The 24,821-nt window shown below is 47.9% G+C and overlaps 1 protein-coding gene and 1 long non-coding RNA gene across 2 annotated transcripts in view; one reads left to right on the top strand and one right to left on the bottom strand.

The window, feature by feature from the left end:
- Nucleotides 1-16,850, top strand: part of LOC123754905 (B-cell lymphoma/leukemia 11A) — a 107,008-nt gene extending 90,158 nt beyond the window's left edge. The window contains exon 3 of the mRNA XM_069332774.1: nucleotides 12,249-16,850. Coding sequence (XP_069188875.1) covers nucleotides 12,249-14,530 — 2,282 coding nt within the window. The 3' untranslated portion in view covers nucleotides 14,531-16,850. The remainder of the gene's footprint in view (nucleotides 1-12,248) is intronic.
- LOC138369365 (uncharacterized) overlaps nucleotides 1-24,821 on the bottom strand; it is a 282,936-nt gene that overhangs the window by 145,120 nt on the left and 112,995 nt on the right. The gene's annotated exons all lie outside the window — the stretch shown is intronic.

The following is a 24,821-nucleotide window of genomic DNA, read 5'->3' as shown; positions in this document are numbered from 1 at the left end:
ACAAGCCACGGCTGGCCGCCTGCAGTACCACCACCTCCTCTGTCGTCTCTAATCGACAATCACCACCACTTGTGTAACTACCACACCGAACACGACCACCATCACCACCACCACTTGTGTAACTACCACACCGAACACGACCACCATCACCACCACCACTTGTGTAACTACCACACCGAACACGACCACCACAACTACCACCACCACTTGTGTAACTACCACACCGAACACCACCACCACCACCACGACCACCACCACCACCACGACCACCACCACCACCACGACCACCACCACCACCACGACCACCACCACCACGACGACCACCACCACCACCACCACTTGTGTAACTACCACATCGACCACCACCACCACCACCATCACTACCACTCCTGCCATCGCTGCAGCTGCCCTTAAAGAGCCTTTTAGGTTTACAGTAACATTACAGGAGACACAAGTCAAAATAGTTACCATGAGAGGGGTGCGTGAATGGTGCGGGCCAGAGACGGGGTGCGGGGCCCAGGCAGGACCTTGAGAGTATGGCGGGTTGTCATGTAGCCAGCCAGGTACCCAATGGGGCACCCCGCAGGGCACTATATATACCTGGCTGGCCCCCGAACCTACCCTAAACTAAAGTTGGGTCTCGACGAGGACAACGGACGGATAGCCGACGCTCCGAGTCGGGTTTTGGAGACGTGCAGTATTATCCAAATCTGGCCGAGGTAAATCTGAATCTATAACAACAACATCAACAACAGGGTAGTATTGTTTACGGGCTATTCATGCCCGTGCCGCCTCTTTTGTGGCTTAATCTTCATCAATCGGTGGTGGTATACTGTGTTCTGCCAGTTTAGTGAGTGTGTGTGTGTGTGTGTGTGTGTGTGTGTGTGTGTGTGTGTGTGTGTGTGTGTGTGTGTGTGTGTGTGTGTGTGCGCGCGTGCGTGTGCGTGCATGCCAATAAGGATTGCGCGTGGGAAGAATATTAACGTGGATATTCGGGTTTATTTATAAGCACAGTAAATCACCGTTTTAGTGGTGTCTGCTGTTCTCTCACAGGAAACACGCAGACTTGTCTGTGGCAGATGCTTCAGGGATGGGATGACCTGATGAAGGGGAGAGGGGAGGGGGGGAAGAGGGGAGGGGAGGGGGGACGTTGCGGAGGTGGAAGTTCAGAGGAAATAAAAATGGCAAGCCCCTCCAAGATCGTCACATTTGCCTAATGACTGGTTGGGTAATCAGTGTTTACTTACGACCCACACCCCGTAATCACCCCCCCCCCCCTCCTCCCCACGCCGCCGCCACAACACCTACACGCCCCCCCCCCCCCCCACACAAACACACGCGCGCGCACACCCGCTACCGTCGACGCGAACATCATTTCCGCTACACACCCCGCTATCTCGACAATTCTCAGACCCCAGCAGCATGCGTGAAGAAGTCGAGACACACACACACATGCGTTCAAACGCCTCTATACCGCTGCGCCAGCGCGCGTTATTGAATATCGACTCGACAAGTCCAGGGATAATGACGAGTCGTAGACCGAGTCGTAGCGAAAGGTTCATCTTGACCAGACCACACACTTGAAGGCGAAGGACGACGACGTTTCGGTCCGTCCTGGACCATTCTCAAGTCGACTTGAAAATGGTCCAAGACGGACCGAAACGTCGTCGTCCCTTCACCTTCTAGTGTGTGGTCTGGTCAACATACTTTAGCCACGTTATTGTGACTCATCGCCTGCATAAAGGTTCATCTTCGCCCCCCTTCACCCACCTCTGGGCCAGCCTCACCATTCATCACGGATGTCCGAGGCCGTCTTAACTTGCAGCGCGGCCAAGGATGTCGTGATGAGGAGGCAATGCTGACTAAGGGAATTTATCTTGTGTCTTGAAAGAAAACTCTTCTTTTTTTTATTTAGTGGGGCACTTATCTTGAGGTTATCTTGAGATGATTTCGGGGCTTTAGTGTCCCCCGCGGCCCGGTCCTCGACCAGGCCTCCACCCCCAGGAAGCAGCCCGTGACAGCTGACTAACACCCAGGTACCTATTTCACTTGCTCATTGTTTGGTGTTTGATCTTACTGGGATGTTTAAAGGGAAAAAAACTAAATTATTAAACAATACAATCCTTCAGAATGTCCTTAAATACTTAAAACCAATTACACTGGGCTTACACATTCACAAGACAAGTTATAAAGAGTTGTAAGTAAAGTAAGTCTTCCTGGCTGGTTCTCTCTCTCTTTAAATGTGATGCAAATCTTGAACATTTTTCAAGCATAAATACTCATGCTCCCACGCTGCTTAGTAACACTGATTTCAGTGTTGTAAAGTCCAAACTTCACCTTGAACATGCAAAACGATATTGTGAATCCAAAGCACCAATTAAAGAGGAGCCCAGACCCGCTGTGGGTTCCTCGGCATAGACCCACTTTGGGTTTTTCAGCATATACCCACTTTGGGTTCTTCAACATAGACCCACTTTGGGTTCGTCGGCAGAGACCCACTTTGGGTTGTAGCGTCCAGATCCACCTCCCTCCCTACATCCACAGAGACATGCCATCAAAGGCATCATAGAAGCAAACCAGGAAGAAACAATCCATTTTCCTTCTTTAATCCCCCCATTTAAAAAAACAAAAGTAATGAAACCTGCAGCAGAAAGGAACACAATTAACACGAATAAAAAATTGGATAATAGTTAAAAGAACGATAATGGCTCATCATTTTAGGAAGCAAGTCAGAAGTTGACGGAGACTAACATATTGCGAGCTTAGACGCGAGAAGAGGGGGGGAAAAAATGGAATAATGGGTGCAAGACATCGACATGTGGCGACCGCGAGCAGCGGCAAAGGCAACAGAGCAGAGAGTGAGAGATAACTGACTGGAGATGGGCGGGGGAGTAGGAGGGTCTCCCAGGTGGTGTTAGGGGGAGAGGAAGGGGTTGGAGGAGGCTTCAGGTGTGCTGGGGGAGGGGTGGAGGAGGCTGCAGGTGTGCTGGGGGAGGGGTGGAGGAGGCTGCAGGTGTGCTGGGGGGAGAGGGGGGAAGGCAGAATGTCTGTAGCATCAGTGTAATTCAGATTTACTTGAGGAAGGTTATGATTATAACACCCCTCCTCCCTCCCACCCCTCCGCCACACGCATGCAGGAGGCTGACCAGAGTGCGACCGCTGCCACCAGCACAGGCCGGGGCCCGGAGGTTCCGTAGGGGGGAGAGAGAGAGAGAGATGTGTATACAGAGTTTCGTAGAGCGTTCGAAGCGTTACATCCGCACTGGCCAACATTGGGTCTTTCCAAGTCTCTTCCCCCTTGTGAAGCCTGGACGCTTTGGTCTCCAGCCTGTCTTCCAAGTTTGTTTACGTGGCAAGTGTAATCAAGATTCCGTTTCGCTTCGTCTGTATCTGTCTGTATGTCTGTCTGTGTGTGTCTGTTTCCAGCGTCTCCCTCTCGCATCATTTGACCGTCACCTCTTCGTAGTCCCGTCGTCACCACCAACATTATCTTCATCATGCGAGATCTCCGCCCCCCCCCCCCTCCCTCCTGAAACAGCGTCGTTAATCAGTACTCTCACGACCCTAAGAGGTTACAACACACTTAGCAACCCCTCCCCTTCCCTCCTCCTCCTTCTTCCCCTCCAAAATCAGGAGTTTATGGATGTGGGTTCTCTTGTAACGGGGAGGGAGGGGGGGGGGTTCCCATGGGGGGTCTCATGAGGGGGGGGGGGGCATTAAATGGAGGGAGGGGAGGGGAGTGACCTGTGAGGAGGGCGTGAAAAGCGACGAGTGCATTACACGATAATTGTGTCTCACGTTCGTCCACATGACTTGGAAGACGAAGAGTCTGGGGTTGACCGGTGTGCGGAGGATCGCTAAGTGTTGTTCTGGAAGGCCCCGCGCGAACTCGCCTTATTGTGCTTGCGGGAGCAAAGAGCTTCGGTTCTCTGCTCCCGCCTCTCAACTGTCACTCTACTGGTGTACAGGATCACTAGTGAACCTGGTTCACTTCACTGGTGAACCAGTACTCGGTTTTATATGTGAACGACATTCTCTAGGACCACAGTATCTATCAGTGTGGTAGATAATGGGTAGAGAGAGAGAGAGAGATGGTAGAGGTCAAGATTAATTAATAAAATTCATTACAAATAAAAACTAGACGTGGCTGTCTTACACAAAGGGGGAAGGATCCCCCCTTTGCCACACTGGCTGGCTAGCAACGCAAGTTTCTTATTGGCGGGCGAGGTAAACTTGTTCCAGACACGATTAAACAAGTTGAGCGCATAACGTGGCTTTGTTTGGGTCGGGAGTCCACGGCCTGCTTCCCTAATTTGCAGACCTCTTGCCGAGTTGCGCCAAGACTTAGTTTCTTTGTTTACTTTTTAGTATCGGCAATTTGCTGGAGCCTTTTGTTAAGAGTAATTATCGGGCTGTTCTTGTTGTTTGTCGTGTTCATTATTGTTCTCGTTATTGGAGTACATTATTAGTTGTATTACTAAAGAATAAAATGAAGAATCCAATATACAGTTTCGAATTCTATCCTGGAAAACTAGAGCCTGAAGAGCTGGAAACTTTGTCCTTAGAGTGATCCAAACCTTCGCACGATCAGGTTCAAAGTCAATAGACAATGTCTGAAATTCCTTTGAATATATCCAATACAATAACAATTTACGAATTCTTCATCAAGTGTAATCCAAACCAACATACACTTTTTTTTAACAGGGGGGGGGGTAGGAGGGGGGAAGCTTTTGAACAAAGTCGAAACAATAGAATATTGCAAATATTTAAGCTGAAGCCAGATTCTTACAGGCTGGAAACCTCTCTTGAAGACGGTAAGCGAAACCAGAAAGAGGAAGAACATAATGCAAAAACTATATAGAAAAGGTATAAAATCCAGTCAACTTGGACCTGTTCTCGATGGTTATGAAGTGAGGAAGTCCGGCTTCCCCACGACCGTTCGTTCGTCCGACCGTCCGACCGACGTACCGACCGACCGACCGACCGACCGACCGTGTTTTGGTATATCGCAAGAGATTGGCAGGAGGTATGTGTGGCATGCGGAATGACATGTCCAATATCCACCCCCACGACTCCACCGCCACTTGTTTCTCCCCCCCCCCACCCCCTCCCCCTCGGATATCGTCCAACGGCAAAATAAAATCCAAAATAAAACTGAGAGGAGAGGAACAGTAGAGAACCCCCGGGGGGCCCTTGTGTGTTATTACCCCAGGGGACCAGTACCTGGCTGGCTTATACTCACCTGGTTACTAGTGGAACAGGAGGGTGAGGCGAGGGGGAGGGGGATAGAGGGGGCAGGATAGTCGAAGGAAGGAATTATCAAGGGAAAGCGCCAAGCCATTACGACTGTATAGCACTGGGAAGGGGTCAGGATAAGGATTTGGGATGGGACGGGGGTTAAGGAATGGTGCCCCATCCACTTGGACGGTCTGGGATTGAACGCCGATCTGCATGAAGCGAGACCGTCGCTCTACCGTCCAGCCCAAGTGGTTGGGTGCAGGATAGTCGAGATGGATATAGATAAGGGATGGGGTGGATACTTGAGGCTAGTGTATTGGTTCATCAACTAGACCAACACATTAAAAAAGTGGGAATTATACGACTATAAAGCGCTCTCTCTCTCTCTCTCTCTCTCTCTCTCTCTCTCTCTCTCTCTCTCTCTCTCTCTCTCCTCAAAGGAAGGGAGAAATAGAATCTTTTCATCTGGATTAGGAATTAAACTGACATTTAATCACTAAAGGAAATATAACAAGCACGTATGATTTCATTCCGTCAAGTATTTAACGTGTGGTAATTGAATATCAAGACAAAAGAAAAACAGTAATTTGCCTTAATAATTCTTAGGGTAATTTTGTCTTCGCAACTTTTAAATAGAAAATCTGGTGCGATGAAAATGTAATTATGATTTTTTTTATATAATAATGCACATAATTGTAACAATTATCAAGAAGATAGCGCTAGTTAATCATTGTTTTGGATATTGTATTGTTGTTATCTGTTGTATATAGATATTTGGAGAGAGAGAGATTAACGTGACGTTAAGTTTTCTAACATAATGTAACACGATGTAAATGTAACAGTATGCGATGGTTGGCAACGGGGTTACGTAGCCGCCTGTTGCAAGGTTCCGTTTACTGCCCGTAACAAACTGTTTAACCTAATTAACATAGCGTAATTAACCTAAGCTAACCAAACGGGTTTGTGAGAGCAATGTCGGGCGCTGCTGTCAATGATGGGTCGTAGTGGTCACTCTGCTTGCTCATGCTGGCGTCTGCTCACGCCGACGTCTGCTCACGCCGGCGTCTGCTCACGCCGGCGTCTGCTCACGCCGGCGTCTGCTCACGCCGGCGTTTGCTCACGCCGGCGTCTGCTAATGCTAGCGTCTGCTAATGCCGGCGTCTGCTAATGCCGGCGTCTGCTCACGCTGGCGTCTGCTAATGCCGGCGTCTGCTAATGCCGGCGTCTGCTAATGCCGGCGTCTGATAATGCTGCATAATTTGCAGCTAAGGAACCATGCTTTTATGGGGCCCTGGCAGGTGAGTAGACAGCGCTTCGGATTCGTAGTCCTGAGGTTCCGGGTTCGATCCCCGGTGGAGACGGAAACAAATAGGCAGAGTTTCTTTCACCCTGATGCGCCTGTTCACCTAGCAGTAAATAGGTACTCGGGAGTTTAACAGCTGCTACGGGCTGCTTCCCGGGGGGCGTGTAACAAAAAGTAGGCCTGGTCGAGGACCGGGCCGCGGGGACGCTAAGCCCCGAAATCCTCTCAAGATAACCTCCCCCCCCCCACCCTTCCCTTCTTCTATCTTCCTCCAGCTGCTTTCCTTTCTACTCCTTCCGTCCCTCCTTCCTAACCTTCTTCATCTCCGTTTCTCTGCCCCTATCCCCCCCCTCTCAATCTTCGGCTACCCCCCTTCCTTCCACACCATTCTTCTCTCTCTCTCTCTCTCTCTCTCTCTCCTCCTCATATCCCGCCTTTTCCAACTGGTTTCCTCATCCCCTCCATCTCACCCTATCCTCCGTCCTCCCTGTCACACCATACTTCGTCCCCTTGCCCCTTTCCCCTCGTCCTTGCGCTATATAGCGTCGCTGACCATACCGAGGCTTCCTGGGGGCTGGCAGCATCCTGGAACGGACACGCCACCAGCGCCCCTCTGCGGCCAGACGCCGCCTCACCGCAACACAACCCCCGCTGCTCGCTCCGCTGAATAAATAAATCCGCGTTGTGCAGTAGATTTAAGGTTATTTTATCTTTTTTTTATCAAACGACTGTATCTATTTTTTTTATTTTTTTTTTGCGTTTACATTTTATTGGAAATGAAATTCCTGTAACTACGTGTTTGTTTTAGATAAGAGAGAGTGATTATATAGAGCTTTCCAACGTTGTTGATTATGGCCAGACACAACAGTTATGAACTTGGTCTATAGGTTTATTTATGTCTATATCTGAGTAGAAGCTTCCTGTGTGTGTGTGTGTGTGTGTGTGTGTGTGTGTGTGTGTGTGTGTGTGTGTGTGTGTGAGAGAGAGAGAGAGAGTGAGAGCTTCCCCTCCTCCCCCCCCCCCCCGAAAAAAAAGAGTGGGCCGAGATTCCAATGGGATTTTCAAAAAATGCGAAACCAAAGTCAATTCTGCAGCGACGCGGATGTTGCCGCGTCGCTTGAAAGACAGCGTTGCCAAGGCAATGTTATGAGGCTTAAGCGTCCTCAGCCTCATAACGCGGCCTTCCCTCACGTTTTAATATTCATATACCGAGTTGACCTCCCTAATGCCTTTGTTGAACTGCAAATGCACTATAATGCTCGCGTTTGAAAACCTAACCCATTGATGCCCGCGTTGATGTCCGTCAATGCCAATTGTCAAACTATGATTGGTTGATGTTTGTGTTGACAAACATCAATACTACATCAATACGATATGACACCAGTATTACACCTGGGTGTTGAACTACGACCCATTAGTCACAAATCAAACCAATGTGAGGAACTGATAATTAAAGCAGATTACCATTCGCCAGTTCGTAATGACTTATTTCTGAAAGTGGAAGGGTTGAAGAAGAGGGGAAGTTATGACAAGCGAATTGTGACAAGAGGGGAGAGATGCAGAGGGATGGGAGGTGGGATAGGGATGGGGAGGGGGGGGGGGTAGGTGTTGGGGGGCTTATACACTATAGAGGTTCTGGTGTATATTTGGCGTAGTAATAGTGCTCCACTATTAGTGATAGTGCTACACTATTAGTGATAGTGCTACACTATTAGTGATAGTGCTACACTATTAGTAATAGTGCTACACTATTAGTAATAGTGCTACACTATTAGTGATAGTGCTACACTATTAGTAATAGTGCTACACTATTAGTAATAGTGCTACACTATTAGTGATAGTGCTACACTATTAGTAATTAGCGTCCCAATTCTTCATGCCCCCTCACCTTCTAGACTCGTAGTGGTTGTATTAACTGCCCGGGTGATCTAAAATCATCAATATCATGCTCGAAAATCATCATCTTTTTAGTGTACTGGTTCTGTGATTAAGTTATGGGGTAGTTTAGTGGGGGGGGGGGGTGAATTATTTCCAATATTCCCATTACGGCATATTTCTATTTTGTTAACCCTTAGATCACATAAGGAAGTTGGTGATAACATTATGATAATTATTACAACTATATTAGTATATATTATTTAAATTAGTATTTTTACAAATAATTGGTATATATAATCATTTTGTAATAACAATAATAACTGGACTATTGCTAATAAATTAGTAAGCAAATTTTAATTAATTATTAAACAAATTACAAGGGGCCTTCCGCCCACAGCCTGGAACCCCATATTCATTAATTGTAGAAACAAATATTAATTATATCTCCCTTCATAATAATACACACACACACACACACACACGTAGCTGAGTGATCGGCGCCACATATATAGGGGGAATTATATGGCCAAAATTCCCACTGGAATAAATGAGAACCATAAATTCCCTCAGGGAAAAATAGATTGAAATAACTGTGTGTGTGTGTGTGTGTGTGTGTGTGAGAGCAGATCACCGCCGAAGGTAATTAGTAAGGGGGCGTTGCCTGCACCGTCCTCGCTCAACCGTCGCGTTGAAAGACGACGGTGAAAAGCAACTGTCCCCAGCCAGGTGGATGTACAGTGAAAGGGGGGGGGTAGAGGGGGAGGGATGTATGTAGACCCCGGAGAGGTTGATATAGGAGGGGGAGGGGGAGGGGGGGGGGGGGAGGGAGACGTCACACATGCGCAGTAGACCTTTGCCACGTGACCTCTAGTGTTTCTCTCCCTCTTTCCCTTCCTTCTCTTCCCTTCTCTTCCCTTCCCTTCCCTTCCCTTCCCTTCCCTTCCCTTCCCTTCCCTTCCCTTCCCTTCCCTTCAACGCAGGCTGACCCCCTCCCCCCGTCCCCACCTCCTCCTCCTTACACCTTAGCCCTAGACCCCCCCCCCCCCCTCTCCTTCAAGTCGGAGCACTATGGCTGCAAGGAGACGGGTGTAACACATCCACCAGCTGTAGTCAGCGTCAGCACATCCTGCAAGATCCTAGCTGGGCTACTCGTGTCACCCACTCATCACACAATCCATACTCGCACCCTCCCTCCCTCGTGCACAATCCCTCCCTCCCTCCCTCGTGCACAATCCCTCCCTCCCTCCCTCGTGCACAATCCCTCCCTCCCTCGTGCACAAGACATCCTTCCTCCAGGTATATAGACATCACTAAACTTACCAAGTGACGTCAAGGTCCGCCGTCAGTCACGTAGGAAATGGATATAATCTGAGGACAGTTTTTTGTTTGGATAATCTCACGTATGATAACTCCGACAAGCGTGTAGTGGTGCCGGGGGAGTACTGTGACGCTAGGGGGGGGAGTACAGTGACGCTAGGGGGGGGAGTACTGTGACGCTAGGGGGGGGGAGTACTGTGACGCTAGGGGGGGGGAGTACTGTGACGGTAGAGGGGGGGGACTGTGACGCTGGGGGGAGGACTGTGACGCTAGTGGGGGGGGAGGACTGTGACGGTAGAGGGGGGGGACTGTGACGCTGGGGGGAGGACTGTGACGCTAGGGGGGGAGGACTGTGACGCTAGGGGGGGAGGACTGTGACGCTAGGGGGGGGAGGACTGTGACGCTAGGGGGGGGAGGACTGTGACGCTAGGGGGGAGGACTGTGACGCTAGGGGGGAGGACTGTGACGCTAGGGGGGAGGACTGTGACGCTAGGGGGGAGGACTGTGACGCTAGGGGGGAGGACTGTGACGCTAGAGGGGGAGGACTGTGACGCTAGGGGGAGGACTGTGACGGTAGGGGGGAGGACTTTGACGCTAGGGGGGGGAGGACTGTGACGCTAGGAGAGAGAGAAAGAGAGAAGGAAGAGAGGGGGAAAGAGAAAGGGGAGGGAGAGAGAGAGAGAGAGAGAGAGAAAAGAGAGAAAGGAGAGGGGGAGAGAGAAAAGAGAGGAGGAGAGAGAGAGAGAGAGAGAGAGAGAGAGAGAGAGAGAGAGAGAGAGAGAGAGAGAGAGAGAGAGAGAGAAAGGAGAGAGAGAGAGAAAGGAGAGAGAGAGAGAGAAAGGAGAGAGAGAGAGAGAAAGGAGAGAGAGAGAGAGAAAGGAGAGAGAGAGAAAGGAGAGAGAGAGAGAGAAAGGAGAGAGAGAGAGAAAGGAGAGAGAGAGAGAGAAAGGAGAGAGAGAGAAAGGAGAGAGAGAGAGAGAAAGGAGAGAGAGAGAAAGGAGAGAGAGAGAGAGAAAGGAGAGAGAGAGAGAGAAAGGAGAGAGAGAGAGAGAAAGGAGAGAGAGAGAGAGAAAGGAGAGAGAGAGAAAGGAGAGAGAGAGAAAGGAGAGAGAGAAAGGAGAGAGAGAGAGAAAGGAGAGAGAGAGAGAAAGGAGAGAGACAGAGATAGAGACAGAGGGGAGGAGACCCAAGGACTGAGAACAGAGACGAGTTATATTCACCACGAGCGCAAGCCACCACTCCTGGATATACTTGCTGAATATCTGTTTTATTTAAAGTATTTTTTGTTTCTGTATATCCCCAAGTACGCCACGGCTTCCTAGTTGGTCGGGCTGGTAACATTACCGGATGTCAAACATGCGTCAGCATTATGCCGAGGGCCTGCAAGGTTATGCACAAAAATGCTGGAATTATTAATCCAAACTGTGCGAGGAAAGTTTAAGTATGTGTGTGTGTGTGTGTTTGACTGGTTCAAAATATCCTCGGTGTATATTTAGCCCAAAAGGGAAGGAACCACGTGAATGTGTTTATTGGACGGTGTCTGGAAAGTTTGGTGGAGTTTGTTGTGTGGTGTGGGAGGGAGGGGTTGGGATGGGTGGAGGGGGGGGGGGGAGGGGTGATGGGGATGGGAGGAATCCCCACGGGACATTCAGTTGCTCGTCCCAACCCCTGCACCCACACCTTCTCTTTCTGGTTGCATATCTTCCCTGCTAAGATGCTCATCATTCTCTCTCTCTCGGTACCCGGATACTGAATCAATGCTTGGATAGAAGCGTGAGAGATCAACTTGGTTTAAAGTTAGGTCAAGCCTGAGGCACGGGAGCGAGATGATGAGGGTCAGTTGGTACAGGTCGAGACGCGGCATGGGTCCTTCCTCCGGCCTGATGCATTATCCTTGGTCAGTTGTATAAGTAGGCAGCAGAGGCGAGTGGAAATTGCATTGTCCTTTCATGGTAGAATTGTATCGACAGGGCGATGATGTCTCGCGGGAGGTGCGGTAGATTGGCTGTGGGCGGCACTGGCCTTGTGGGTCCTCTCTTGGTGGTGGGCTGGACTCCCTGTAGTGTCTCGTTAGTACTCGGTTGGACTCTCTTGGTCCTCCCTTAGTGCTTCGCTGGACTCCTTATGAGTACTCTTGATGGCGGGGTGGACTCTGGAAGTTGGGTTTATATATATATATATATATATATATATATATATATATATATATATATATATATATATATATATATATATATATATATATATATATATGTCGTATATGCTCATGTGTGTTTTTTTATAGATAATAAGAAAGTGCTCATGAAATATATTTTTATTTACACACTATTTGGAATATATAATTTACTCTGAAAATGATATATGAACATATTGACATGCAATTTTGTAGGACTTCCATCATGAATTATTTGTGTATGTTTACAAATGTTTCCAGAGGACTCATGTGAGTTCATGCCATGTTAATTGTGTGACTGGAGCCCGAGACCATACTAACTGGTGCCTTGTGTTACAGAGCCTGCGCGGTACGTGTGTGGGACCTGCGGCGCCGTGCTGGGGTCAGCCTGGTCGCTGGTGCAGCACGTCCAGTCTTCGCACGGCATCATCATCTACCAGGAGGCACCTGGGTGCACGCCCGTCTCCACGCCCTCCACGCCTCCAGGGATGCCCAGGCCGTCTCATTCCTCTCCACTGGCGTCGGTGTCCTCCACAGCACCCACTGCTTCGGGGCCTCACCCACCGCCACTCCAGCTGCTCGACCCCTCCAAGGTCGACCTCAGCAAAGTGGATATTACAAAAGTGGATCTATCCAAAGTGGATTTGAGTAAAATCACACCACCGGTGACATCGGGCGCGACGCCCCTGCCTCCCCATCCACCTGTGAACGCACCCCTACTCGACCCCAACCACCCCTTCAACCTCCTTCGGGTACCTCTTGGGGACGGACGTGCGCCCTTCCCGCCAGGTCTCACCCCGCCCTTCATGCGGCCGGGACACGACTTTCGCATGGATCAGCTCCTGCAGGAGGGGCTGCGTCTTAATCCCGGACTACTCCCTCCTCCGTTCGAACGGCCGCCCTTTCTTGACCCAGGGCTGGGTGCACCCCGCCATGCGGCGCCCACGCCCTTAACTTCAGGCGGAGATCCCAATCTTGACTTCTACTCTCAGCGACTGAGGCAACTGGCAGGCACGACCAGTCCCACTAGCTCGACCTCGCCCCGCAAGCCGCTCCCAACGCCACCCTTCGCCTCGCCCAATGCACCCACACCCTCTAGTCTAGCGCCCTCCCAGACGCCCACTTCCACCCGTACTGATCCAGCCTTGATGGTGCAGGAGCGACGCTTCAAGTGCATGACCTGCTGCAAGTGCTTCCGGTGGGAGAGCAACCTCGCCATCCACCAGCGGCTCCACACTGGCGAGAAGGACTTCCGCTGCCCCAGGTGCCAAGAAACATTACCCACACCCCAAAAATTACGCCTGCACATGAAGGCGCACAAGAAGAGTTCAAGCACGGAAACTAATTCTCCAGACTCCTCACGCCCTCAGACCGAGGACGATATTGACGAGGAAGAGGAGGAAGAGGAAGAGGAGGAGGATGAGGAAATAGATGACGACGACGACAATCCTTCTATTTGTGATAGCGGGGACGAGGAAGAAGAAGACATTGTAGAAGACGACATCGAAGACGATGAGCCCGAAGATCTCTCCACTACCTCTAAGATTACCTCAGTGCCCACCTCTCAGAGCGTGTCGTCCAGCACCGCAGACAACCACAAGATGACCAGGGGAGACCAACAAAAGTCAGTCGTTGGGGAACTCATGGATAAGTTCGGCCTGACGAGCATCTCTGCCTACAGCGAGGCTTATCATCAGGCACTTAAAGAATCCGGTCGTCTTACCCACCACCACCACCACCACATCATTGGTAAAGACGGTGAGAAAATCCACACGAACGGGATAGAGAAGTTGAAGTTACGGGACGATCTGACGAAAGGGTTAATGGGTAGCCAACCAACGCTAGATGTGGCCCACCAAACGCTTCTGGGCGCGTTCGATAACCCTTACGATGCTCAGAAACGCTTAGTCCAAGCCCAGAGGGATGGAAGCTTATATGCAGGACTATGGCTTCCCAATCTGGCAGGAACGGGTTCACCCAAAGACTTGTTCCCCGGTCTGCCAACGTCAGAAGCGAACTTTTTGCACCGTAAACTGCTGACGGAGGGGCCCATTAAGCCTGGTGATGTTCCGGTGTGTCTGCCCAAACCAGGCACAAGTTCTGCACCAGGGACGCCTCTCTCTCTCGTGCCCCCACCAAAGAAAGAGAGCCGAAGGAATGACACATGCGAATTCTGTGGTAAAGTGTTCAAAAACTGCTCGAATCTAACAGTTCACCGACGGTCTCACACGGGCGAGAAGCCCTACAAGTGCGACCTCTGTAGTTATGCATGTGCGCAAAGTTCAAAGCTAACGCGACACATGAAAACGCACGGCCGCATGGGGAAAGATGTGTACCGCTGTCGGTTTTGTGATATGCCATTTAGTGTCGCCTCCACACTAGAAAAGCATATGCGAAAATGTGTTGTGAATCAAAATAAGAAAGGGTTGTTTCCCCCGCTCTCGGCTGGCACGCACGAGGGACTCGAGTCTTACAAGGGTCTCCACTACACTCCTGTCATCAGTGATGATTCTTCCAAATCTGGAAGTTTGTTTTCCCCGCATTTCAACGCCGCTGCGGCTGCTAACACCTCCAATGATGACACCGGGGACTCCTCAAATCTGTCGGGCCCTGGGTCTTGAGATTGGGCCCCCATGGTAGCGTCCCAACTGCCGCCGCCAGGGACCCAAGGGCTTGCTCCTCCAACTTTGGGATTTCCTAGGGCGGCCACTCACCACTGGGTGGCATCTGGCCGCCCACCTCCTCCGCTTTTGCTGAGGGGGGTGTCTGGCCCTTTGGCTCCCACGGCGCCGCCCTGGACGTCTCCAGTGGCACCGCGGCCTCCCGGGACACCGCCCCGAGCCCCGGCACCGCCCACCTGACCAGCGTCGGCGGCAGCAGCAGCAGCAGGATGGGTGGCGTAGCCCGCACATTCCCCACACCTCGCGTCACGTGACTTCCCAGTGAGAGGGCGCCCGTCCCACCCCGTGCGACAGTGGGCGCCTCAACATGCTAGTCCTGTGTGCTGTGCGGTGGTGTCAGCAGCAGCACGCCCACACTCGGCCCATTGTTCCTATTGATGTTATGTGTTGTGTAGTGTATGTTGTCCTACCTTGGCTGGTCACAACAGTGGCGGCCGGTGTACTAGCCCCCAGGAGTGCCAGTGCCAACAGCGGCTGACCCGCACCAATGCCACCAATAGCTAACCCGCACCAGTGACACAGCAGTCAAATCAACACGACAACCACAAGGAGCCTAAAAAAAAAACCACTCCATTCTTGAACTTCCTCTCCAAGAGTTATGGAAAATGACCCACTAATCTTAATTACATCACATTGAAAGCTAAACGGCGCAACTAAGTTATCCATTTGAACTTATATTCACATTCTTATTGCTCAAAACTTATTTAGTGGCTGAAGCATCAGCGTGATGAAACAGATCTGTCGTCCGCTGTGGGTGGAATAAGGTCCAGATGACGTTTCCAGACGTGTTACTTCCAGATCAATATTTGATTTTGAGTTGTCTTATGGTGGGTCGAGCAAGTTTGTCGAGTTGCTGTAGACAGAGAGAAAACAAATTACAGGAGCTATTTCCTGCAAAGATGGCTACCCCCCTTTCACCTCAGGGAAACCTGGACTGTTTACTTGGGTGGTTGTCGACTGAACGATCAGAATCAAAAGGACGTGTCCTGGACCACAGAGTCGAACATGTGACAATATTAGACCAGTGTGAAGTGAGCGTGTGGACGGTTCGACGATCAACACTGGCACTTCCTCCTCCTGTAGTATTGACTTCATGAGTTGTCACTAAAAATCTGTTTGTCGTGTCTTTGTATCCGTTTGTCTTTCCAATTGAGTCTTCGACAGATTTATGCATAAATAATGGCTGCAATTCATTTTTTTTTTGGTATGTGCAGTTGAATATAGTAAGGCACTGCTAAATTCTTAGGATCAAAAGACAACTCTCCTTCACTGTTCAGACGTCTGCCTCACAGCAGTGCCTGGCTCATCCACGCACCTGTTTATTCTAAATCAGACATGTGTCTACTGGTGTAATACCTCTCTATAATTAGCATATACAACTATTTAAACCATGCTGTTATCTGTCCAGACTAAATATTATTTTCTGAATGAATCAAACATGTATAACAAATTTTTCAAGCACACACTCATCCCCCCTCCCTCCACCCCCCTTTCCTTCCACACATACACACACACACACACACACACACACACACACCCACACACACACACCCACACACACACACCCACACACGCACACACACACACACACATGATTACCCCCGTTTTGAACCCCACACACCTGTTGCAGTCCAGACAGCCATCGAACACATTGGCGCCATCCGAACACACACACACACGTGTCATTATAACGACCGGATCTGTGTATAACGACCAATGAAATAGAACGGATCATTTGCTCAGGCTAATTGCTCAACCTAAAATTGCATTTGTTAATGATTTACAAAGCACATGAACAAAATTTTATAATGGTTATATTTTTTGGATTTCGTTTTAGTATTGAATTTGAGATTTCTTTGCTAAAAATGTTGGTTGAGCGAGGGGTGACTTGAGCAAACATAGCACCGACAAACATTTGTATTAAGGCCGACACACCCGTGTCACGTAAACCAAAAATGAGACCTTAAGCTACATGTTGCTAACGACTCTCTTGTCCACAGTTTTCTCAGGAGATACCGACCCACAATACAGGAGGGCAGACCTGCTGCTTTGGCTTATTTACAAACTCATAGGCTGCTAGGTGACCTTGCTAGGCGGTCTAGTCCTAGCTAGGCGGTCTAGTCCTAGTTAGTTGGCACAGTCGTGCTAAGTGCGGTAGCTTGTTGAGTTTAGAATACACTGAAAGGTATTCAGAGTCAGTAATGTCAATTCCATTCAAAATCATACCGAAAAAAGCCACGTAAAGCCATATGATATATTATATATATATATATTATATATATATTACATATTATATATATATATATATATATATATATATATATATATATATATATATATATATATATATATGATCTGCAAGAACTGCAGATGTTGACCACACTCGGGTTTTAGAAAACATCTGACATATATGTAACCACGTGTTCCGACTTGGTATTTAGTGTTGGGCAAACGAGCTGTATCGATTCTTTTCTCACGTTTCAGTCGCCAACTTTTGTAGTTTCTTTTTTTTTTTTTTTCAATCTTTCGCATTTTGCAGTATGTTTCGGGAAAGTTCTCATTAGTGGCGAGCCCGCTGGATCAGCGAAGCCTTCAGCACAAAGAAGTCATCTTGTGTGTGTGTGTTTGTATCTCCTCGTCAGCGGTCAATTCAGTATTATCTTATTTTTTTACTTTTCTAATATTTGCAATATTTTTTTTTTTAATTTTTGTTGCTTTGTGCATTGCGTTTGTTTCGTGACTTATTAAGTTATGCGTATGATGTACACTTACGTCTGTTCCTCTTTGTTTTGGCTACATTCCTTTATCGTTTACTTCGATCATTTAAGTTATTTTTGGATACTTCTAAGATTCCATATTTTGTTTTTCTTTCCAGTTTTCACATTTCAGTTCCTCCAGGAATCTTGACTTGTAATTAAAACTTTCTTTTTTTTCGTTCTTCATATAGAAAGTTAGTATGTGCCATATTAGGAAGACTCTCACACTTGCCAGTATTTGGAACCAGAGAGAGGCTATTTTTTTCTCCTCTAAAACTAATCTAAATAAAGTAGGTTTCCGAATATGCTTCGTTACGCTTAAGTGCGGCGTATTGAGTTGGGGGTCAGCTGCGTAAGCTCTCCTTGCTTCTGTATTTTATCTTCTCTGTAATTTTATTCATTACGAATGCATCAGTGTTCGGGCTTTAATTATCAGTTTAAAAAGTGGGCGTCGGGCTCTTCATTTCTAATTATATATATATATATATATATATATATATATATATATATATATATATATATATATATATATATATATTATAGGTTTCAGGCGTGTTGTATGTTACGTGTTGGAGGCTTGTCACTATATTGGTTGCAGAAGCTACATTAGTGTAAGCTTCGAGCCTTCCGTAAGCTTAATCCAGTTGCTTCACGTTTTGACTGCAAACCTCTTGGGGGATCACTCTGGGTTGCAAGCACTGGACAGCGTGTCATAATGCAGGCTTCTCAGCATCTTCATGCAGTGGGCCCGAGGCTGTCCATAATAAAACCAAAGATAACGACTAAAATGCACTCTAATTAAGACGCCGACTCTACGGTGGTGGCGGCCGCCGTCAGGGTTGCATTTTGGACCAGTTCTGTCTTGTAAATAGTGTACATAAGATAGTTTATATTTGTATATGTAATAATAGAATATAACTGATATGAACTTTTATCCCAAAATTTGTACAATCAATGGTTATGCCGACACCTCTACAAAAGCCCCCCCTCCTCCCCTCTCCCCCTCTCCATTTCTGCACCAAATAGATTTTTTTTAATGTGTTTTTTTTATTGAGTTTTGAATGTTATATATTTTTTTTATTGTACCCATTTTTGGAAGATCAGTTGCTAAGATCTTTTGGTAATAGATCACAACTGCACCATATATTTAAATGGTACCCAGTGGTATTGTTGCATCAGCCCTCGAACCCTAATCCAGTAAGGTTATTTTATCTTTGTTGTGAATAGGAAAACCACCTGTAATGGCTTAGGGGTCTGAGGGCGGTTGCTGCTTGATACAGCAGCTGTGGTAGTAGGCTGAGCTCAAACACGTGACTCAAGTACGTGACTGGGCTCAAACACTTCTCTTTTTTTTTTTTTTTGTACTCAGACGCGTGCCTGTACGTGATTGGGTCCCAAGCACCTGCCTCTGTATGTACACATCGCCACTGGCCACAAGGTTGACTCGACAGGGTAAGGCTGAACTGCGGGTGCTGCTTCCTGAGACTTGCAGCCTTAGGTACAGGGACAGGCTGGCAAGGTGGACAGGCTGGCAAGGTGGACAGGTACTTGGCTGACTGGCTGAAGACATAGTAAATAAAGGCTTCGAATGGGTTGGATAGGGCTCTGTCAGAGCCTATATTTGACTAAGTGGGCAGACAGTCAGCCGAGTCAAAGAGCCATTTGGTTAAATAATATCATGCCGAGTGGTCCATCGACTTGACCGAAACATGACAAAATGCTGTCAAATGACTTAGTAATGTCAACCAAGACATTATTAAGTGTTCAGGCACATTGTTAAGATGTCAAGGCAATTGGTTGAGTATTCAGACATCCAGTTAAGGTCATAGCCACTTGTTCGAGTGGTTTAGGCCCTAGGACGAGTATATAACCTCTCGTCTAAGGTCATAGACTTTCGACAAACTGGCAAATCTCAGGGCTGAGAGATTGAGAGAGCTGAATGTCCTCCTAGTTAACCAAGTTAAGACATTCGGCTAAGATAGATAGACTCGGCAGGGTGAGCTACCAACTTTTAACCCTTATACCCTCCTGTCACACGGGCGTCACCCGCTCCAGACCACTGTTCTAAACATCTGTGTTCTGTTACTCTTGAATTCGAGGTCAACCCCTTGTTGATCGTATGCACAGTTTTATTATCATTTAAGGTAGTGAAACGAAATAAATAAAAGATCTTTGTTAAAAAAAATAAAAACAACTTGACTGTACCGAATGCTGATTTTTATTAATGTTGTTTAAAAAAAAAAAGATAAAAAAAAATTTATTGTGAAGCAGACTACTCCTCCTTCTTAGTGTCATTAGCGAAAGACTTGAGACAATTTCCTTTGGCGTTCATCAATTGCTTTACCCGAGTGACTACAAAGTGCTTGTATCTGCTCTGTCTATGTGAACCTGGGCGCGGGGGAGGTGGGGGGGGGGCAGTTTCGCGAGATGGGGTTCAGAGAAAAACTCCATTTAAGTGAGAGAAAAAAAAAATATTAACGAGTGATTTAGACCTGGAGTGGATTCGAACCCCGTCTCCCGGCCGCCACCATCCCACGGGAAAGGGAGGGGGAGGGGGGGGGGAGGGGGATAGTATTCTCTACGGCACAAAAGGAAATTATCATCATCAATTATCGACAATTTTATTTGGTTTTGTTACACTTTTTTTTTCGACACTTGTTATTATCTCATGACAAAAAAAAAAGTATCCCGCGTGTAAACATGTTTTTTCATCGATGGTGCAACCAATTCAAAACAAAAACACAGGTAAAGGAATAAATGCATCAATTGTTTTTTTTTTCTGGTAGGATTCAGTCGCTCGTTCCTCTGCCTCCGATAGTAACTTGTTTCTTTAAAAACATCCCAGCAACTATTTCAGCCAAAAATAAATAAATAAATATACATTTTATATATATATATATATATATATATATATATATATATATATATATATATATATATATATATATATAATCTCACTTGTGAAGGACAGCGGTGGAGGACTTGTGCACTACCCATCCTTTCATCTGTATTTATTAGAGTATCATTGGCGTGAGAAAGGAAAAAAAAACATCTTTGTACATGTAGAGTTGAATAAATGTATTTATCTTCGTCTTTGATTGTTTTTGTGGTGATCCTTTCTGTGAGTGTGTCAAAATCCAGATGATGAGGATGATGATGATTTAATTATGATGATGATGATGATGATGAGGATGAGGATTTAATGATGATGAGGATGATGATTTAATGATGATGATGATGATGGTAATAATGTGGTTGGTTTTAAGGCCTGTCAGATTTGAAGGATTAAGATCACACAAGTGCACACTAACCAACCAGCAAGAAAACTTTATCCTGGGTAATGTTCAGAGGCTATACTCCCACTGTACGTATTATATTATATATATATATATATATATATATATATATATATATATATATATATATATATATATATATCCCCTGTACGTGTAGTGTGGAATGAACCAATAAAAGTGGTCTGTCTGATGATGATTAATCATTGATGCTCATCAGAATGATCACAATAGAGTAACGAGACAACAAGGGGGGGTTGGTGGTAATCAATTTTGATAGTTACTTTGACAAGATGGTGAAATGTATATATATTGAAAACATCACTATGATGATGGTGATGGTATCGAGAAGGGACAGAGGACAATTATGGTCCTAAATAGCAAAACTGGTATTGAAAATGGTTGGGAACTTGTCAGTTCTGATACACTCGGTTCTGATAAGATATTCAGGCTCTGAGTTAACAACCACACACACATTAGACTACAACCACAACTTACCTCAGCAACCACAACACTACCTGGCCAAGTACAGCAACTACCACGCGGAGCCTAGTACCGATATTACAATACCTATCATAAGACTGCTATCACAAAAAGCCTAATGCTATGCACATCTAGCCTAGCTTCACCGATCCTTGTACTAACTAGTACGAAATTACCGAGCCTAGTACTGCTCCTCCTTACACCTAGTCTGGTAGTGAAGCTACCACTGCTGACCCGGTACTGCTGATACCCCATATTGAACAGCTGCTACTAGTATTTTAGGGCAGATGTACCGATTTAAGCCTGGTACTGATGCTACCACCACACCTGGTCTGGTACTGATGCTACCACCACACCTGGTCTGGTACTGACGCTACCACCACTCCTGGCCTGGTACTGTTGCTACCACCACACCTGGTCTGGTACTGATGCTACCACCACACCTGGCCTGGTACTGATGCTACCACCACACCTGGCCTGGTACTGATGCTACCACCACACCTGGCCTGGTACTGATGCTACCACCACACCTGGTCTGGTACTGATGCTACCACCACACCTGGTCTGGTACTGATGCTACCACCACACCTGGCCTGGTACTGATGCTACCACCACACCTGGCCTGGTACTGATGCTACCACCACACCTGGTCTGGTACTTATGCTACCACCACACCTGGCCTGGTACTGATGCTACCACCACACCTGGCCTGGTACTGATGCTACCACCACACCTGGCCTGGTACTGATGCTACCACCACACCTGGCCTGGTACTGATGCTACCACCACACCTGGCCTGGTACTGATGCTACCACCACACCTGGCCTGGTACTGATGCTACCACCACTCCTGGCCTGGTACTGTTGCTACCACCACACCTAGCCTGGTACTGATGCTACCACCACACCTGGTCTGGTGCTGATGCTACCACCACACCTGGTCTGGTACTGACGCTACCACCACACCTGGTCTGGTACTGACGCTACCACCACACCTGGCCTGGTACTGTTGCTACCACCACTCCTGGCCTGGTACTGTTGCTACCACCACACCTGGTCTGGTACTGATGCTACCACCACACCTGGCCTGATACTGATGCTACCACCACTCCTGGCCTGGTACTGTTGCTACCACCACACCTGGTCTGGTACTGATGCTACCACCACACCTGGTCTGGTACTGATGCTACCACCACACCTGGCCTGGTACTGTTGCTACCACCACACCTGGCCTGGTACTGTTGCTACCACCACACCTGGTCTGGTACTGATGCTACTACCACACCTGGCCTGGTACTGTTGCTACCACCACACCTGGCCTGGTACTGATGCTACCACCACATCTGGCCTGGTACTGTTGCTACTACCACACCTGGTCTGGTACTGATGCTACCACCACACCTGGCCTGGTACTGTTGCTACCACCACACCTGGTCTGGTACTGACGCTACCACCACTCCTGGCCTGGTACTGTTGCTACCACCACACCTGGTCTGGTACTGATGCTACCACCACACCTGGTCTGGTACTGTTGCTACCACCACACCTGGTCTGGTACTGATGCTACCACCACACCTGGTCTGGTACTGTTGCTACCACCACACCTGGTCTGGTACTGTTGCTACCACCACACCTGGTCTGGTACTGTTGCTACCACCACTCCTGGCCTGGTACTGTTGCTACCACCACTCCTGGTCTGGTACTGATGCTACCACCACACCTGGCCTGGTACTGATGCTACCACCACACCTGGTCTGGTATTGATGCTACCACCACACCTGGTCTGGTACTGTTGCTACCACCACACCTGGTCTGGTACTGTTGCTACCACCACTCCTGGCCTGGTACTGTTGCTACCACCACTCCTGGTCTGGTACTGATGCTACCACCACACCTGGCCTGGTACTGATGCTACCACCACACCTGGTCTGGTATTGATGCTACCACCACACCTGGTCTGGTATTGATGCTACCACCACACCTGGTCTGGTACTGTTGCTACCACCACACCTGGCCTGGTACTGTTGCTACCACCACACCTGGCCTGGTACTGTTGCTACCACCACTCCTTGTAGTTGTATTTGTACAACTACAAATACAATTAGTTGTATTCACCTAGTTGTGCTTGCGGGGGTCGAGCTCTGCTCAATTGTCAAACAATAAACTGTTACCAACTACTTATTTTATCACACACACACACACGAAGCAGCACGTAGCAGCTGTCTAACTCCCAGGTACCTATTTACTGCTAGGTAACGGAGGCGTCAGGGTGAAGGAAACTGTCCATTTGTTTTTCCGCCGGGGCCGAGGATCGAACCCCGGTCCCTAGGTTCACGAATCTAGAGCGCTGTCCACTCAGCCACCAGCCTCCCCCGGGCTGCTGGTTGCATATTTGCTACGGTATTTGCATAATACCGTAGTTACCGTAATGTGAGGTAACTACGCTGCTGTAAAACAGAGGCCAGCATGAGGCTACAAGATGACCGGGACAAACTGAACGGTCCAATAAATGGCTACGAGAGTTTAACCCGAGCTAATGTAAAGTAATGAATAGGTGTAGGGAGAAGGGGGCCGGATACAATATATTATTTCAGAGATGAAATCCTTCTAAAATCAGGGAGAGAGACCTGGAGGTTGATACCACGCCAGACCTTTCCCCTGAAGCCTACATCAAGAGGATATTATCAGTGGCGCATGCTAGGTTGGCCAACATAAGAACTTCCTTTAGAAACTTGTGTAAGAAATCACTTTGAACTTTTTATGCCAAATATGTTAGACCAATCCCGGAGAATGCAATTCCAGCATGGAGTCCGTATCTAGTCAAGACTAAATTAGAGAAAGTTCCTAGGTATGCCATCAGACTAGTACCCGAACTGAGAGGTATGATCTGCGAGGAGAGACTACGGGAACTAAACCTCGCGTCGCTGGAAGACACAAGAGTTAACGGAGACATGATCACCTCAAACAAGATTCTCAGAGGAATTAATAATGTAGATTAAGACAGTTTAACACAGGTGGCACACGCACTAGGGAACACAGGTCCCCTAGTGAGGCCCCTAGCCAGCCTCGCATATGCAAGACTGGCCAACATCAGAACTACCTTCAGGAACCTGGGTAAGGAATCCTTCAGAACCTTGTATACCACTTATGTAAGACCAATCCTCGAGTATGCGGCCCCAGCATGGAGCCCGTACCTTCTCAAGCACAAGATGAAGCTGGAAAAAGTTCAGACATATGTCACTAGACTATTCCCAGAACTAAGAGGCATGAGTTACGAGGAAAGGCTGCGGGAAATGCACCTTACGACACTGAAAGAAAGAAGAGTTAGGGGAGACATGATCATTACCTACAAAATCCTCAGGGGTATTGATAGGGTAGACAAGGATAAACTATTCAACACGGGTGGTACGCGAACAAGGGGACACAGGTGGAAACTGAGTACCCAAACGAGCCACAGGGACGTTAACAAGAACTTTTTCAGTGTCAGAGTAGTTAACAGATGGGATGCATTAGGCAGTGATGTGGTGGAGGCTGACTCCATACACAGTTTTAAATGTAGATATGATATAGCCCAGTAGGCTCAGGAATCTGTACACCAGTTGATTGACAGTTGAGAGGCGGGACCAACGAGCCAGAGCTCAACCCCCGCAAGCACACCTAGGCGAGTTCCAAGCCTAGTAATGTGGTCTCCACTAGCCTA

This window comes from Procambarus clarkii, chromosome 28 (assembly GCF_040958095.1).
Source record: "Procambarus clarkii isolate CNS0578487 chromosome 28, FALCON_Pclarkii_2.0, whole genome shotgun sequence".
Taxonomy (NCBI): domain Eukaryota; kingdom Metazoa; phylum Arthropoda; class Malacostraca; order Decapoda; family Cambaridae; genus Procambarus; species Procambarus clarkii.
Note: the sequence above shows the minus strand (reverse complement) of the source record. Positions and strands in the feature narration are given on the sequence as shown.